Here is an 18,601-nt window from a genome sequence, read left to right on the forward strand (position 1 = left end):
ATGGACCTTTCAATAGCCACTTTTCCCTTGAGATGCTTCTGGAAAACAATGATCTCTTTAACCAAAAAACCGGAGATCAAGAAAAGACAAGTTCTCCCTCTATCTTTTTGGCTGTTTCTCCCTCCTCTTCCTCTCTCTCAGTTGCAGCAGTCAATAGCACACTTGTCCAGTGTTAATTTCGTCAATGACATGACTAAGACGAGACGACGAGCTAAAAATTGATTCTTGATAATAAAAATGTATATTTAGTTTTCGTTGACGAGACGGGACTAAGGTCTTAATGGTGGACTATCGGAAATTCAAAATGCAGGGTATTTTCCCCCAATTGTCCTGTCTGTCAAAATGCATCTTACGTTTCTAACTTACAATATCATTATTTCCGCTCTATTCACTCCAGAAGAGCGGTATCCCTGTGTCTCTCTTACCTCATTCACACCAACGCAACTTCGGTTCAAGCTCCGTGCTAGAGCTTTTCAGGTTCAGACCCGGTTCTTCGGTTTAGCCCCGGCTCTTTTCACACCGCCCAGAGTCCGACTGGTGCTGCGTCATTGCGTCATCGTTTGCGTCATGACGCAACCGTTTGCGTGCCTGCTTCACAAAGCCAAACCGCGCGGAAACCCCTCACAGTTCACACCGACAACAACAACAATGGCCGATTGTGTTGAAGCGCTACTCGTTTTGCTCTGTCGAAACGAAATGGAAGAAATGGGACGACTTTACTACCAACTTTGCAGTCGTTACATGCTACATTCAAAACAGCTTTACAATGGTAATCATCAACTTCAACGACGATTCCGATTCCACCTGCCCCCGCCTCAACGTAACGTATGCGGTGCTTTTGCTCTAGCCGGACAATGTTTTGGTGCTTGAAACTAACCGGATTCCAGAGCTAAGAGGCTGCTCCGCTGCGGTGTGAACAGGAAAACCCGGTGCTTTTCAAGCTCCAGCTCCGAACCGGCCCTGAAACACCGTTGGTGTGAATGAGGTATCAGTGTAAGGGGGGCGGGGCCTAACAGACACGCTGCAGCGGCACACAGAGATCTGCCGGGGACGGAGCATTTAGAGTATAGAGACACTCTACAAAGCTCGATGTGGAGAAAGCTCGTTTGCCATTAGTGTTTTCGCGTAAGCGCGTTGACATGAACAGTCTGTCCAAACAGCTGGCCAAAAGGCGTCTTGTTAATTTACTCCAGGTGTAACTAAAGTCTGATTTAAGACTTGATTATATTTCACATCATTCATCCAGATCTGCAAAGTATCTAAAGGTAGTGGAGTAAAAGTACATAATTTATCTCTGAACTGTAGTGGAGTAGAAGTACTAAATAGCAAAACATTTAAATACTCCAGTAAAGTACAAGAACCTCAACATTTTACTCAAGTACAGTACAATATAATAACATAATTATATATATTTGATTGATTTCACATTTAAATAAAGCAATGTTAATTTGTTTAGTTTTTCGCTTTAAAAAAATAACAAACTACCGGATCGATAAGCAGTATCGATAAGAGTAGTAGTACCGTTAAAAACCTTAACGATACCCGTCCCTAGATATTACACAAGTAAAGTGTTGAGGGAGTGAAATGTTGCTTTACGAATTTCAACACTTGATGCTGTCATATTGATTCCAATTTCAGATACCTGTATTTGCTTAACTGAATTAGTTTAAAGAGAGAAAACATTTTGACTAAAAGTTGACTAAAATGTAATTTTTCATTGACTAAAACTGGACTAAAACATTTTGAGTTTTCGTCGAATAAAACTAGACTAAAACTATCAAGGATAGAAATGACTAAAATGTGACAAACTAATAACCATTTTCGCAGGGCTGCCAACATTTGAGTTCAGCTTGGAGTGAGATTTTTTTTTGGTGAACCGAAAAAAGAAATGTTCATGTGTACAGTGCTACAAATGTATTGAACATGTACAAACTAAGGTTTCCCATTCATGTACCGGGCGCTACAGTGGAATACACACATACAGTGTACCCGCGACTCTTACAATGAAGGCTCGTTAATCAGCTCACAGCATATAAAATGGCATATAGGTGTAAGCAGAGGTAAAGTGCTATTTTCTAAGTGGGGGGGGGGGGGTCCTCACCTCCTCTCATGCTCCCCTGGGAAGATTTTTTTTTTTTTTTTAAATATTGAAGTTAAATGCATCAACCTGCATTTTGAGAGCAAAATGAATGTATGGATACATCTCTCAACACCCATATGAAACAGAACTGTAAACAGATTTTCTTTTTCTTTATGGATATTTTACAAATCACTCACCTTTTAAACTGTATTCTTGTTTTACTGTTATATAGTATTTCATTCTCATAAATGGTGACCAAAACGTTTGAGACCCACTGAGATAACTAGACTAAAGTTAACTATCTAAACAGAGTCCCTTACCTCACTGCGCTGTAGTTATCTCTCTCAGTCTGACAGGAGAGCGCTCTCCCTCTCCTTGTTTTAGAAACAGCTTCTAATATGCGTTAGCGCAGCTAGCTAACCAGATGCTAACAACAACAATGCAAATAGTGAGTTTGGTAAAGTTATTGAAGATGATGCCATATTTATTGTTTTGTCTGTAAATAAATACTCCTACATCAAATGATTAGAAGCACGAAAATAATTTATAACACACAATGAACATTAACACAAATTTGAAAACATTTTGAAAACACCCATTACTTCATATTTTTAAGCAGTTTCCTTAAACTGTTTCTTTCTGCTTTTCACAAGGTCCTGTATTTTTTGTGAAATGTAAAGAAAAATGTATCAAATTTTTGTTTTGAACATTCACGGTGATTGGGTCTATTATCCACGCAATACACCGTATTTAATTTTGTTCTTAATTTACATTATTTAATTTCATATTCTGTTCTTGTAAATATCATATTCAAAATAAAAAGTAGTGCAAAAAGTTTATATACATGTAATATAATATTACATGTATATACTTTTTGCATTACTTTTTATTTTGTATTTTATTATATATGTTGCATTGTTGGAGGAGCTCAGGTCAGAAAAATGTCATTGACATTTCTACACTGTAGCTGCTGAGCATATGATAATAAAACCTTTGAATCCAACACTTTTTTCAGTGGAAAATCCTAAATTGTAGGATAGTTTGGCCATAATAATGCTTTATGCTGAAAAAAACAGCATAGACCAGTTTCAGATTATTGCTGGTTTTAACTGGTTTTAGGCTGGTTTAGTTGGTTTACCAGGCTGAACAAGCTGGCATGGCTGTTCTTGCTGGTTCAAGACCAGCCTGGTCAGCTAAACCAGCATAGCCCAGCATGGATGTCATGCTGGGCTATGCTGGTTTTAGCTGGTAGTTAAGCTGGTCTATTACGGTCGAGGAGTGAAGATCGGAAGCTGTTGGTATCTGTTCATGTGGATAGTTATGTAAATTGTAAATCCCTGTAATGATGCTGTATGATGTCCTTTTTGTTGTTCTGTTTATGTTTTTATTTTTCATGTGGAACCTACTTGAGCAGGTCTCCCTTGAAAAATAGATCACTGATCTCAATGGGATACACCTGGATAAATAAAGGTTTGAAATGTAATGAAAGATCAGTTGAGCGTTTCTGTGACTCCGCCCAGCGGCTGCTCTTCTGAGAGGCACCGCTCTGACAGCTCTGTCTACTGAGACACGTGCTAAAAGTCCTTCTGGAGGGAAGCAACACTACACAATTTCACCAAGTCTGAGAGTAAAAGCTTTCTCAAAGGTTCGTTTTGCTTTCTTACAATGTTACGTTGATGTTAACTCAACCTTACGCTTGCTAGGAGGCTAGCTGTCTTAGCTAACAACAGTTAGTAGCTAACGTTTTCTGCAGTTTGTGTTTCCCCTGAAAAACGTGATGTAGTTATAATAACGCCCCGTCCACACAGCAGCTTTGAAAAAATCTTGAAAATCTTGGAGCTGGGCGTGTCCTTGAGCTTGGGGATTTTTCGCGAGCAACGCGACCAACAACCAATCACATGAATCTCCCGCCCCCGACATACAAAGCAAAAAACCCCGGGGATTTTATGCGAGCAATATAAACTCCCCAAACAGGCGAAAACCTACCAGTTTCACCCACTGTCTCTGCGACCTCCCTCCCTGCCTGGTTCCTCCGGTTTGTATCCCGTTAATAGTTCTGGTCGTAAAGAACCGGGTGATTTGCTACCGTAATTTCTTGTTTGGAATATGAGGAAATGAACTGCGGTCTGGCTCTCCCTGAGATTTGCATAAACGGGATTTGATTGGCTGACGCTTCAAAAGTTGAACATTGCTCAACTTTTGAATCCTGAAAATCCTGGAAATCTTCGCTTTGCTTCCCCACAATGCAGTTCGGCGATTCCAAGTCAATGGGCAGAGAAGCGTTGGAAGCTTTTTTTTAAGCTGCTGTGTGGGGCGTAGCGGCCCGTCCACACAGCGGAGTGCGTTGACGCTTGCCGGCGGGTGTGTCTGACACTCGACCAACAACCAATCACATGAATCTCCCGCCCCTGACACACAAGCAGCAGTTTGATTGGCTAGAGCTTGTACTGGCATATGATTCGATTGGCTGACACTTCTGCCGAGGCATCAAAAGTTGAACATTGCTCAACTTTTGCAGCGAGCCACGCCAGCAACGCTCCGCATCGCTTCCCACGATGCAGTTCGGCTAGAAGTGACGTCACCCCATTCAAAGTGAAAGGGAAGAAGCGTTGGAAGCTTCAACGCACGCCCCGTCCACACAGCGGCGTGCGTTGACGCTTGGAGGTGGGCGTATCTGAAGCTTGGGGATTTTTTGCGAGCAACGCGACCAACAACCAATCACATGAATCTTCCGCCCCCGACATACAAAGCAATACCAATGTTAAAACGAAGTAAACTGGATATAAAATCCCCAAACAGGCGAAAACCTACCAGTTTCACCCACTGTCTCTGCCTCCTCCCTCCATGCCTGGTTCCTCCGGTTTGTATCCCGGTAGATGAACAGAGACTGATCATACAGCACCGGGTGATTCACTACCGCTATAATGAATTTTCCCTCCATTTTTTGGAATATGAGGAAATGACCTGCGTAGTCTCTCCCAGCATACACACGGTTTGATTTGCTAGCGCTTGTACTGGCAGATTTGCATAATCGGGATTTCATTGGCTGACGATTCTGCCGAGGCGCCAAAAGTTGAACATTGCTCAACCTTTGAAGCGAGCAATGCCAGCAACGCTCCACGTCGCTTCCCAAAATGCAGTTCGGCTAAAAGTGACGTCACCCCATTCAAAGTGAATGGGCAGAAGCGTTGGAAGCTTCAACGCACGCCGCTGTGTGGACGGGCCGTAAGGGTAAGTTAACTTAAAGGTGGGGTATGTCATTTTGGAGAAACCAGCTCGAGTGCGCTAGAATTTGAAAATACACAACCGGAAAAAATCTGCCACTTCCTTACAGAGCCCCTCCTCCAACACACACGAACATGACCAATGAGGACACGAGATAAGTTTGTGCACAGATGGAAGGCTGACAGGCAGGTAGGCCATCCAGTTATTTTAGCCGGGCCGGCTAAAATGATTGGTCATGCTTTTTACAGTGCTACGTCTTCCACAGATGACATTTTTATGTATTTATTGTCAAAGCAATTAAGATATTCATTGCTATCGAGATGTTAAGAGCATTCCATGGAATATAACAAAAAGTGTTTCTGAAATAAATTACATAGCTGTACTTTGTGTGGCAGCTAGCTTAATACAAAGAGGGTTTTTGTGCTTCATTGTAAACTGTTACAGTTTTTTTGTTGTTGACCATTGTTGAGGAGATGCAAAACATACTGTAAATGAGTTGGGTCCGACATATACTTTGAGTAATGTTACTTTGCTGCTAAAAAATGAAACATTATCAGATGAGGACATCACCAAAGTTTGAGAGTCTGTCAGGGGATTTGATCACTATTAATTAGTTAGAAATATCATTGTAAAATGTAAGTCTCCCGCTCTCGTCATCGTTCAGGCTTTGCATTTGAACTCCTATTACTGGTTGCGGACTTGAAGGGAACGACTTCCTGGCCTTCCTGACATCCAGGAAAATGGTGAGATTCTAATCCATTTCAATGCCAAAAGCAAGTTATTGTGTTTAACTTTTTATTTTATTATTCTTTTTAAATATGATTTGTTGGGGGATTTCAGTTGTATTGGACAGTAGAGATCTACTGGAAACAGTGGAGAGGGAGGAGATGATGTGCAGCAAAAGGCCGAGCCGGATGGTTGCTGCTCCATGTGGAACGTGTTCCATCAGGTAAAGCACTTTGGTACCCAGTTATTTATCGTATTGAGTTTGAATTTAGCCTTTGGAAGGTATTTTCCAACAGTGCATTGTAAAAACTGAAAAAACAGGCTCAGGTTAAAGCTCGACATGATTTGGTCTTTTACTTAAGAGGATGTTTGTCCTCCTGTCTTCTCTCATTTCCTTATCTTTCTTTCAGGTGTAACATCTACCAATGGTTGTACATGACATAGACCTCCTCCACCTCTTTGCTGTTTTACTAGTCAACCCTCCTGATCAGAACCTTTCCTAAATAGTGGTAAATTGTTTTACAGTTCAGTGTACATTAATTTAGCAACTTAATGCTGTTGAATAAACCCTATATATATATATATATATATCCATCAGCAATCAATAAAACAAATCATCCAACACAAAATAGAAGTAATCTGGACCTATTCTATTTCTTTTTATACCACAGCATCTATTGGGACTGCTCATCAAGAGCCATTGAGTCTACCTTTTGTAGTAGGCCTCTCAGAATGTTCATCATTTCTTTGTCTCTTAACATTCCTATAATCATTTGTTTTTTTATTGTTGATATTGTTTTATTCTTTATTTTTGTTGTGAGAATCACTTTGCAATTGTGTAAGTGCTATATAAATAGTTATACTAATATTATTGTTGTTACCATCATTAATAATGTCTTCTTTATTTATCGCTGCAGAAAGGATCATGCCAGCCCACATCAAACACCTGATCAAGAACTTGTGAATCTTCAGGCAGAAAAGATGAAAACACCTGTTCAAAGTAGTGTTGCACGGTGTACCGATACTTGAAAGGTACCGCGATACCCTGCCGTTAAAAACGGTACGATTCCTCCGTTTCATTAGTATCGGTACTTTAAGAATGACGGGGAAAAGTACTCCCGTGAAAAAGTGCCGTTTTAATAAGAGCCGTGTGTGTTCAGCGCTCTGCTTCCACTCCCTGCACTGCAGCCGTGCCTGCAGTCCCGCTCCTCTCAAGCTGCAAGCACGTTCTAAGTCCCTCCCCTCTCTCGTGCACGCGGCCACGCGCTAGCTGCCAGAGCATGTGAGAAAACGAGAAGCATGGCTGCAAGTGGGAGTGCAACTGCCGCTGCGCCTCGGCTTGTTGACAAAAAAGATGCCAGAAGTCTGTGAACGGGCCGTTCAGGTGTTCAGAGCAGAGCTCCCTGTCGGAGCGGCAGAGCGTGATGTGCACTGAAAAGTTTTTCTGTCGCAATATTATCGTTGAGCAAACTTAACTAGCAAACTAGCATCACGATCTGCTAACGTTAGCTTTAGCCTTCGTTTTCTATTAGTTTTTTTCATAGGCTATAAACGGAGGTGGTATAAGTATATATCTTGTACTTGAGTAAAAGTAGAAGTACCAGAATGTAGGAACAATCCTGCAATCAAAATGTTCCTCAAATAAAAGTACAAAAGTATTATCATCAAAATATAGTTAAAGTAGCGACAGTAAAAGTAGAAGCACCAGAGTGTAGGAATACTCTGTTACAGTAAAAGTACTGCATTCAAAATGTTCCTCAAGTAAAAGTATTAAAGTAGCGACAGTAAAAGTATTCATTGTGCAGATTGGTCCATTTCAGAATAATATATTATATGTTTTATAATGATTGATCATGAAAGTGTTCTCAAAGCTGGTGAAGGTGCAGCTAGTCTGAAGTACTTTGTAGACTGCAGGGTAGCTGGTGAATTTACTCCAGGTGGAACTAAAGTCTGATTTAACACTTGGTTATATTTCACATCATTCATCCAGATCTGTAGAGTAACTAAAGGGGTTAAATACATGTAGTGGAGGAAAAGTACACCATGTACCTCTGAACTGTAGTGGAGTAGAAGTACAAAGTAGCAAAAGAAACATTGAAATACTTAAATAAAGTACAAGTATCTCAAAATTGTACCCAAGTAGTACTTGAGTTTATGAACTTAGTTACACCAGTGGCTATAAAGATAGAAAGACTAAGCCTTGCACAGAGGCATGAAAATACATTTTCAAAATGCTCATCAGTGCTGGCAAAATGTTAAACTCACTGCTACACAATTAAAAGAAATGCTTTTATATATATTTATATTAGATGTGACTCTTTGGCGTTTCTGTTCTTAGTAACACTGCTGCTTTAGTTGTTCTGACTGCTAAAATCATCTCTTATTCCTCATTTTAAAGCCGATATTCCGTGTTTCCCTTTTTTTAAGAAAAGTATCGAAAAAGAATCGGAATCGCAATTCTTGACTTGGTATCGGTATCGAAACCAAAATGTTGGTATCGTGACAACACTAGTTCAAAGTTCGAGTTCCCTGTACATGGAACCATGCCTGTCCTCTGTTCCACATGTCTTCAGTCAGTTCTGGACCCCATGACTCGGACACTAGTTCTACCAAGGCTCATTAGAGGTAAGCAGTGGTAGGAGAGTGGAGTTACAGTATCTTTGTATTTAGGCTGCAAGTCGACAAGAATAGATTACAAATCGCTTAAAAAAATGTTCAGACAAGAGACACAATGTGTCACGTAGCTGTGGCGCTGATATAGTCTATATAATATGCGGTTCAACTTTAAAATTAAATTATTTCCGGTGCAGAGACAAACACTCGAGGTGGATGTATAAAGTACATATGGTGTTAATAAAATATAGCGTATATCCCTCAATTTATAGACAATAAGAATGATAATACATACTTCCGGGAGTAAAGTAATATATCTATCATACTGTAGATCCTGACCTACACATCCACTGGAGGTAGATTTTGAAAGTAAAATATACACTTCTCACTAGAGACGTAATCATAAAGCATTATTATGGCCAAACTATCCTACAATTTAGGATTTTCCACTGAAAAAAGTGTTGGATTCAAGATTCAAAGGTGTTATGCTCATATGCTCAGCAGCTACAATGTAGTAATGTCAATGAAATTCTTCTGACCTGAGCTCCTTCAACAATGCAACATATATAATAAAATACAAAATAAAAAGTAGTGCAAAAAATGTATATACATGTAATATAATAGAATATGATATTTACAAGAACAGAATATGAAATTAAATAATGTAAATTAAGAAAACAATTAAATACGGTGTATTGCATGGATACATTTTTCTTTACATTTCACAAAAAATACAGGACCTTGTGAAAAGCGGAAAGAAACAGTTGAAGGAAACTGCTTAAAAATATGAAGTAATGGGTGTTTTCAAAAAAATTCAAATTTGTGTTAATGTCCATTGTGTGTTATAAATTATTTTCCTGCTTCTAATCATTTGATGTATGCGTATTTATTTACAGACAAAACATTCTATACATTCTGGTACCTTTCTGGTAAGGTAGGTGCTCTGATCTGAAATGATAGATGTTCATTGAGCTACTGCAATTGGGTGAGTGTTTCATCAGTTAAAAAAAGTTCTACTCATACCAGTCTGACCAGCTAATGGTGGCCAGCTAGAAAACTGTAACCACCAGCTTTTACCAGCTAAACCAGCTATCCCGACCAGCTAATGGTGACCAGCTAGACCACTGTGACCAAACCAGCTATCCTGACCAGCTAGACCACTGTGACCAGCAGCTTTTACCAGCTAAACCATCTATCCCGACCAGCTAATGGTGACCGGCTAGACCACTGTGACCAAACCAGCTATCCCGACCAGCTAATGGTGACCAGCTAGACCACTGTGACCAAACCAGCTATCCTGACCAACTAAAGTGTCCAAAACGCCTCTAGACCAGCAAACTAATCCAGCCTAATATGGCTGGTTTACCAGCCTGACCAGCCAGACCAGCCTTGTTGGTCTAAGCTGTTTTTTTCAGCAGGGTAGGCAGACAGGTTGGTGGAGCTTTCTCTGTAATCACACCAAGGCCCACGCACAGTCTCTCTCTTCTGGCAGCTAAAGTAAAGACAAAAGAAGATTTGTATTCCTCTCCAGGCAATCTTGTAGATTTTACAGCATCAGACTCATATCAGCTGGACTTCTACTGAGCTACTAATCTTATTTGCTTTAGTCACTTTTTTGTATCCATTGTATTTATTTTGTCATACACAAATATTATTAATAGTATGAACTCATTGCAATAGACATTAACATGCTTTTTCTGTTTTTAACTTATGTCCTTAACGCTGTCACTTATTGATGTTCCTGCTATATAATAACACTTAATCTAATTGGTGGGTTTCTGTTTTACTGATGGATGAGTCAGTTGTGTTGTTATCCTGCAAGTCAGATTTCCTTTGCAGAACTATAATCAATTACTGAACTGACAACAAATTGATTTATGGATCATTATTAAATATAAAAGCTATTCATGACTACCAAACATTTGCCAGTTTAAACCTTAAGCAGTGGAATGTCTTCAATCTTTATCTGGTTGTGTGGCCTGGATATTGTTTTTTAAACTACTATTACTTTTTCAATTCAATTATATATGCAATGTTGAACTCTACTCTATAAGAGTGATTTATTCTTGCAGAGTAGGGATTTACTGACGGATTAGAGTGCAAATATGTGCACGATCGACCGCATGCATGGTGGTGTGTCAGTCAGATGAAATGCATGAGTGAACCCATTGCTGGGATAATATCTCTGAGACATGTCATCCAAAATGGTAGGCTATTGCATTATGTATCGTACCAGTTAGAAAACAGTCAGTGTTTCCTGTGTCTAGCTGTCACAAAATAGAATACGGCCGATAACTACAGTACATTGTGCGTAGTTCAGTGCACACATACAAACGGTAATGGTTGAATCAATAACACAACACTTTGTTATCTAGTACCAGATCTTCGTTTCGTTTTGACAAAAATCGACGACGTGCCGATACTGAGACATACAGTTTGAGAGATAAAAACACCATAATGTACATCACCAGTGTAATCCACCTTGAGGATACCAGCTGATGGCATCGCTATTTCACTACACGGTGCAAGTACACCACGGATTCCCCCTGAGCGTTTTCAATGGCAAATTGACACAGCACTGTTAAAGCCGGAGAAGAGTCAAATGACTTACATTTACAGTGAAATGTCACTTCGGTCGGTCGGTCGGTCGCTGTGATGTGTTGTGTCGTCGTTGTTGCTGCTGCTGCTGCTGTCCCCGGTACAAATAATTAGGTCAGTGTTCCTCTCGCTTGTTCAGCTGATGTGCCAGTGAAAACCACAGTGCTGTCAAGTGATAAATACTGCTTCCGGTGGCTGGATGTTTCAAAATAAAACCACTTAGTTTCACAACCTTTGAAACCCTTGGCTGATGAAACACGCACACTGATTTGAATGAACAATACTTATCAGAAAGAGTGTGTAGTCCGCTAAATAAGCCTTATAGTATCTACACAGACCGTAACTGGGTAATAGTTTGACCTGCCCTGCGTCTTAAATTAAATTGAAAACTATTTACATTAATCCGACTACTTCCGCCTTGCGCCACCTGCCGACCAGCTGTCAAATACGACCACATTAAGGTACACGTTAACAATTACCCTTCAGCGCTTTAGTCAATTAATGTTGTATTTATTTCTAAAATTAAATAATACAAGTAAAATGTCTTCCGTGACCTCAATTTATAATGCAGCTTCGCTTCTACGACGTTGCAACACGATCCAAAATGGCGTATCGGCCTTCCAACTATCCCTCTTGTGATTGGTTTTCCGAGATCCTTGGAGAGCTTTCATTGGTTGCTTCAGCTTTATTTTGACACTTTACTTCCGGATAGTGTGCTCACGAGCTGTTGCCGCGCGTGATAAGAGAGTTGTCAACAAAGTAAGTTATTTTACAAACGTTTTCCAATTATGATTCAACTGTCCAACTGCTACCTACCGTTATTTACAAAATACTCAGAAAACCAGCTGAACATCGTTAAATTAGCCTGCTGTTGTTTCCTTCAACGGTGTGGAGCTAACGACTTGATATTCAGTTTGCTTTTCGATCTTGCTTTTTATTAACAGCTACTACAAGGTCGTAATGGCTGAGAGCGACGATGTTTCACTTGTCGTTAGCAGCCAGCCTCCTGAGAAAGAGGAGCAGGGAGGAGGAGAAGGTGGAGGAGGTGGAGAAGATGGAGAAGATGGAGGAGATGGAGGAGGCTCAGAGAGGGATGATGAAGGAGGGTTGACTGATGCCCAGAGAGAGGTGTTGGACAGATGTCTCCAAGCCCTCAGACAGGCTCAAAACGACAGTCACACTTTGGCTGCTCTGCTGCTGGTAAGTGTCTGTTGGGCTAGGGTTTAACTCAACTGAGAATATATATATATAATATATTGAACCTTACCAGCAATAGTTTTTGTATACTAACTGTTTGCATTTAAAAACCTTTAAGTAATACACTGGCATGCAGACAAATATCTGCTTTAGTTAAAGTACACCGGAGGTTGAAAGTAGCTAATTAAATCTGCTTAGAAATGTAACCTACTATATATTTCACCCACTCTTTTACAAACTGTAAAACACCTTTTCACATTTATTTATTTTTTGTCATTATGGACTAATCTATGCACTTTTAATTATGTTATAGTCCTACTGAAGGTTATTTATTTGCTTGTGTTTTAAAATTCTTTTAAAAATAGTCTATAAGAAATAAACCCAGGGTAAAAACTGTTGGTTTTTTGGTCCTTTGTAAATCCAGCACATTGTCCTCTTAACTTGCACGCAGAGCTCATTCATAATTTAGTTTTGGTCAAGAAACCTTCATCAGAAATCTTATTTGGAGGCAGTGTTCAAGAGTCTCTTGCCTACATACATACATTTACTACATTGCTGTTTACATTCAGTTCACAGAGGTTTATAGCAAAGCTTCTCTATTCATTTCCTGTAGCTAGGTGTACCTGAGTCTATACAGGGTTGTGTATCTATGGGAAAAAAGAATCTGACCTAAACACTGACAGGTTGGTGTTTTCTTTCTCCTCTCTGTCTTCAGATAACCCGCTTGTGCCCAGCAAGTCAGCTAGACAAAGCCACCTTGAGGCGCATCTTCGAGGCTGTTGGCCTGAACCTTCCTGCCCGTCTTTTGGTGACGGCCATCAGAGGGAATGAGACCTCCGGCCTGCCCCCACAGGAGCTCCTCTCGTTGGGTACGGCTCTGTTGGCTGCTCTGAGCACAGACACAGACATGGCCTGCCACCCCCAGCTCCTCACCACCATCCCGGTCCTGCTGGGCCTTTTATCAAATGATCCTCTAAACCAGCAGAAACAGGAAGCCCAGGATCCAACGCAAGACTTAGAGACGGGTCCAGATTCTAAAGTGCAATCAGCAGAGAGTTCAAATGCTGAAGGTGATCTTTCCAATGAGGCCAAATCGGGAGGAGAGGGGAAGACTACCAAGCCAAAAGGTGACAACGGCAGTGTAGCAAACAAAGTATCAACATCTCAAGAAGCCTTACCTTCCTCCAAGCTGGACGAGGCCATAGCTGCTGACTGCTACCAGATCCTCACAGCTGTGTGTGCTTTACCCAGAGGTCCCGACCAGCTGCTGAGCAGGGGGGGTGTTCCCGCTCTGTGCCAAGCAGTGCAACAAAACCAGACTTTCAGCCATGAGAAGGGGCTTCCCTTGCTGGGATGCCTTGTAGCAGGTAGAACCAAGGACAGAGTGTGGAGTAAGCACTCTGCAGAACTCCTCACTCTGCTGGTTAGGTTGTCTAAAGACTTCTGCCAAGCCAAAGACCAGACCAAGATGGACATGTGCGCCCAGTTGGTTCAGTTTCTCCCCCCAGCAGGAGTGGCAGTAGAGAGCAAGGAGCTGAAAGAAGTTGTGGCCTCTGTATGGGAGGTGTTGAGACCCATGTTGCAGGCTAAACTGACCCCAAGGCAGATCGGGCCAATCCTGGTCCTCAGCGCTTGTCTGCTGGATTTGTACGGGTGGGAGTTTGTCGGGACGCCAAAGTTCTGCTGCCTACTGGTGAACCGAGCCTGTGTGGAGGTCAGGATGGGCTTAGAGGAACCGCCCGGGAACGAACTGAGCTCGGAGCTGCAGCACACTCTCACAGGTAGTGTGATTATTTAATATACTTTATTGATTGTAATTAAACATCTGCCTTTCACTTAACCTTTTCTTAACTTGACCAATCTTATGAATAATTCTGAAATCCCTTTTTTCAATTTTATTTTTCTTTAAAATAGCCAGATTTAGGAATTTTGACAAAAAATATCTAAATGTCACCCTGTGTAAATGGATTCACTCAGACCTGCAGCCATGTTTGCCTTTTGCTGCTTGTCTCCCCATGTTCTCTAAATACTCTAATAAAGAAAAAGAGTCCAATTCTTTTTTTTTTATCTTGAAACAAAAATCCACAAATAAAATATTAGGTACATAACCGCCACTACTCCCCTATTTTTTTATTATAAAAATATATTTTCTTTTTTTGTTTTGTTTGATAAATTATTTGGCTGTCATGGTTTCGTTCTATATTTCTCATAGTCCATTTGTGTGTCATAAGTCATTAGTGATGTCAAACCATGTTGGTAAGGTATTTAATTTAAACGTGATTCTTCCATGTTACTTAAACCCTTCTCCTTACTTCCTTTTCCCAGGCTGTTACAGAATCATGGAGGCTGCCATAGAGCAGGCCTGCTGTGTGGGTATGTCCCAGACCGCAACTCCTCAGAGCTCCATCCCCTCCATCAGTCTGCAGCAGAGCAGGCAGGTCCTCGGGGTGCTGAAGGAGGCCTTTGCCGCCCTCATGTACCACCTGCAGCAGGTGAGAGGAGGACCGGTAGATAGGTAGATAGATAGGTACTTTATTGATGCCAATTTGGGACATTTTTGAAATGTTATATTTATATAATTTGTTTGCATCCAACAAGTTGCTAGTTCTGTAAATCTAATGACTCATTGTGTGCCAAATGAGTCTTCCTACTGCTGTGACAAAATGTATATCCTCAGGGAATAAAGAATATGGGATAACATTTTTAAGTTAATGTCTGTCAACAGAACTGGCCAACAATATAATAGCGGAGTACATCTTTTAATAATTAGCTCCCAAAAAGAGTTGAAACATTTTTTAGCTTATTAATCCAGTTAATTCACAGAAAAGTATTAACAACCAAGTTGAGTAAAATACATTTTGAAAGTAATTTCCTTATTTTAAGTGCCAACTATTACCTTCTCAAATGTGAGGATTTGCTGTTCCTGTTTGTCTTATTCGATAGTAAACTGAATATATTAAACTTGTTTGATTGAATAGGACATTGCAGCCTTCTGACGGTCTTGTACTCTGCGATATTTTTATAGATTGTTAATATTCTATTACTTAAGGGAATCTAACAATAGGAACATTTCTGCCGTGTTTTTGCGGATGAACCAGCGGGTAAATATCTCAGGTGTTGAAAGAAAGAGTAAAACATTTCATTCACTTCCTTGTCTCTTCCTGTTCTCGTAGGTGGATCAAAGTTGCTATGGAGACCCCTTTATTTTCGCTACATACCGCTCTCTGTGCTCATGGCTGGCTGAGGAGACTGCCTGTCTGAAGGAGGAAGTGACCGGACTGCTACCGTTCCTGATCGCCTACTCCCGGAGCCACCTGCAGGGTGAGAGCCCGGAGCACGGCCTCTCTGATTGGATGTCCGAAATGTCCGTCAGAGAGGAGACAGGGGCGTGGACGGGCAAAGAAGCTCTGAGGTAAAGATAATTATCGGAGGGAACCAGTCAGAAAGTTTATACTTTATTCCATAGAATCTGCAGTTTTCTAACAGTACTTTCTCTTAATTCCTCACACCCTCCATGCTCTTTTCAGGTATCTCCTTCCAGCTCTGTGCCACCTGTCGGCAGAGGAAGAGCCCAGGAAGGTGCTGCTCACCCTCGACACCCCTGCACTGCTGGTGGACTTCCTGTCTCAGTGTTGGACCTCCCTCAAGGGGAAAGGTGGGGTGTCCTCGGCCAGGGATCCCAGCATGGAGACAGCCTGCTCAGCCCTCCTCAACTTCACCGTCACAGAGCCGGAGAGAGTCAGGTAGCTGGTTAACAAGTGAAATACTCATCGAAAGCTAAAAATGATCTGTTGTTTACTAACAGATATTGAAGGTGTTAATTTTTTCTGTTTGGTCGTCCAGGAAGGACCCGTGTTTCAGAACGCTGGAGGCCCTTCTGAGTGAAGCACTTCCTGTTTTGGTTCACAAACCCCGCTTCCTGGTCCTGGCAGCAAATTACTGCACGCTGGGACTGATGATTGGCAGACTCAAATCAGCTCCTACAGGTAAACATTTTTTTCTTTTGTTTTGATTAATCACTTGGTTCTTTTTTTTTTTTTAGCTGTTTATGGCAAATTCACTGCACCATTTGTATCATGTTCCTTTTTTTAAATAAAAATTCCACAGTATTTTCCATTACAATACAGCCAACATTTGACACGCCATAGAACGTGAAATCACAACATTACCACTAACCATCAATCTATTCAAACTTCACAGTGACAATGATCCAACATTAGATAAATGCAATTCAAATTAATTATTTATTTCTGTGTTTCCTCTCTTGTGACATATCAAAGTGTCTTCTGGGTAAAAGGTCTATACCACAGCTGATAAACTGGCAAACCTGAGCAGAATGCAGCCATTACTGATGTTGTTAGTTACCCTTATGCATTGCCTTCTATAAAAGCTGTGAAAAAACGGGAATTCAGATCATGTGGTCTGTAGGTTTTGACAGAAGTATTTAATGTTATACTCTTTAAACCTCAGCTAGCAATCGTAGTCTAGTATTGTGTTCTTTAGTGTTCTTTTCTTTTTAAATGTCCTGTTTTGAGAGCTGTCAATCAACACCATAAGACTTTGCTAACACACATGCTTTTTGGTTTTCCAGGCTCAGTGGAAGCCGGACAGAGGCGGTTCTTCTCCTCCGCCCTCCGGTTCCTCCGCGGCGCCCTAGACTCCGGCTCCAGCCCCGGCCCGGTCAGGGTGAGCCTCGGCTGGGCGGAGAGCTGGGAGGAGGCGGCGGAGCTGTGGAGGCTGAGTCTGCAGGCTCTGGGGGGCTGCGTGCGCGCTCAGCCCTGGATCGGCAGCCTGGTCCGAGAGGATGGCTGGCTCAAACACACACTGGCCATGCTGAGTCAGTGTAGTGCACTGCCTGAGCAGCACACACAGGGGGCGCTGGAGGAGGCTCTGTGCGCCATGGCAGACCAGTGCCCTGTGTGTAAGGTGGAGATTGGAGACGCCATGAGAAATGATAAAGGAGCTTTGATCTCTCTGAGGAAACTGAAAAAGTCAGTGGGAGTAAAGTAAAACAAATCAGACATCTTTTACGGGTTACATTTTTCAAAATAAAGTAACAAAGAAGGGCTGTAGCCAACATGCGTGTTTATCTGACTGAATAATGTGTGACCTGTTAACCCTGACTGATTATAAGGAGAAGATGGCGCTGCCGTTTTTTGCAAATGAATTTGTGTGGAAAAGAGGGCATTCAAAAATTATGAACATATTTTTTTGTAAAGAAACGCCAAAGTTTGTAGAAAGCTGTGCTCTGAAAAGAAACACTTTTTTACATGTCAATTGTGAAATGTTAATGTCTTAAATAAAAGCTATTTTGTTAGAAAACCTACCTGGACCAGTTTTTGGAGGGTTTTTTTTCATGTAGTACTCAACTTTTCTTTTCTTTGCTACCACCTAGTGAACACTTCTATAGTCATTATGGGGGGTGGGTAGTCTAGTCTCAACAAATGTGCTTGAGGGCTGTGCCACAGACAGTTCAAACCACTATTGGGGGACAGAAACTCCGTGTTTTAGTTTTTTAATGGAAACGTTGATGGAAAATATCACCAGACTTAACCTTTACAGTGTATTTTTATATCAACGCAAAAAGGATTTGTTTTTCTACACAGTGAAATACTTACCAGTTCATAATCTTTTTTAGTCCTCAAATTAGTTGAATAGTATCAAGCTTTTACCCGGTTGTTATTATTATACATGTTTTTAAATGTTACAAAGCAGGATGTCATAGCTAGCTTGTGCAAAGGTGCATCTCTGTTATTATTCCTATAAATCCTCTTTTACATCATCCACCATTAGATGGCGCACTGATACTTGTCTAGATTTAGTGTGCTTTAAAACTGACTAAAGAATATGCCTGTTTATTTGTAGAGGGAGATGTGAATGTGAGTGTTAGAGTGAAATATTGGAAAAAGTAGAAGATAAAGTAGTTAAAAGAAATCAAGATTATCCCAAATAGTACACTTTTACTATTTTTAATACAATGCTTTTTCTATTATAGAAGTGGCTGATGAGTGACACGTCCTAACAAAACATAAAGGTTCAAAATGATTGTTCTGCAAATATTTTGTTTCATACATCATATACAAATATGTGTAGGTTTACAATAATAAGCAGAAAATGCAGGGTGTTTCAGAGAAATCACTTTCTTGTTAATATCGGTGCTCC

The 18,601-nt window shown here is 40.9% G+C and overlaps 2 protein-coding genes across 2 annotated transcripts in view; one reads left to right on the forward strand and one right to left on the reverse strand.

Annotated features, from left to right (window-relative positions):
- Positions 1 to 11,395, reverse strand: part of kiaa0319l (KIAA0319-like ortholog) — a 37,134-nt gene extending 25,739 nt beyond the window's left edge. Inside the window, exon 1 of the mRNA XM_034095049.2 lies at positions 11,256 to 11,395. The gene's annotated coding sequence lies outside the window, so the exon portion shown is untranslated. The remainder of the gene's footprint in view (positions 1 to 11,255) is intronic.
- A 505-nt stretch (positions 11,396 to 11,900) lies between these two features.
- ncdn (neurochondrin) lies at positions 11,901 to 17,765 on the forward strand. Its single transcript, XM_034095050.2, has 8 exons — positions 11,901 to 12,001; positions 12,187 to 12,442; positions 13,155 to 14,220; positions 14,765 to 14,931; positions 15,613 to 15,851; positions 15,967 to 16,182; positions 16,283 to 16,425; positions 17,031 to 17,765. The coding sequence occupies exons 2-8, from the start codon at positions 12,203 to 12,205 to the stop codon at positions 17,447 to 17,449; spliced, it is 2,490 nt and encodes an 829-aa protein (XP_033950941.1). The 5' UTR covers positions 11,901 to 12,001; positions 12,187 to 12,202; the 3' UTR covers positions 17,450 to 17,765.
- The last annotated feature ends 836 nt before the right edge of the window (positions 17,766 to 18,601 follow it).

This window comes from Pseudochaenichthys georgianus, chromosome 11 (genome assembly GCF_902827115.2).
Source record: "Pseudochaenichthys georgianus chromosome 11, fPseGeo1.2, whole genome shotgun sequence".
Lineage (NCBI taxonomy): Eukaryota > Metazoa > Chordata > Actinopteri > Perciformes > Channichthyidae > Pseudochaenichthys > Pseudochaenichthys georgianus.

Bases quoted from the DNA above. Each gene is read 5' to 3' on its own strand.
- ncdn (XM_034095050.2), top strand. From the start codon at position 12,203: ATGGCTGAGAGCGACGATGTTTCACTTGTCGTTAGCAGCCAGCCTCCT. The intron at 15,852-15,966 runs GTAAAGATAATT...TGCTCTTTTCAG, and splicing joins ACGGGCAAAGAAGCTCTGAG to GTATCTCCTTCCAGCTCTGT. The intron at 16,426-17,030 runs GTAAACATTTTT...TTGGTTTTCCAG, and splicing joins ACTCAAATCAGCTCCTACAG to GCTCAGTGGAAGCCGGACAG.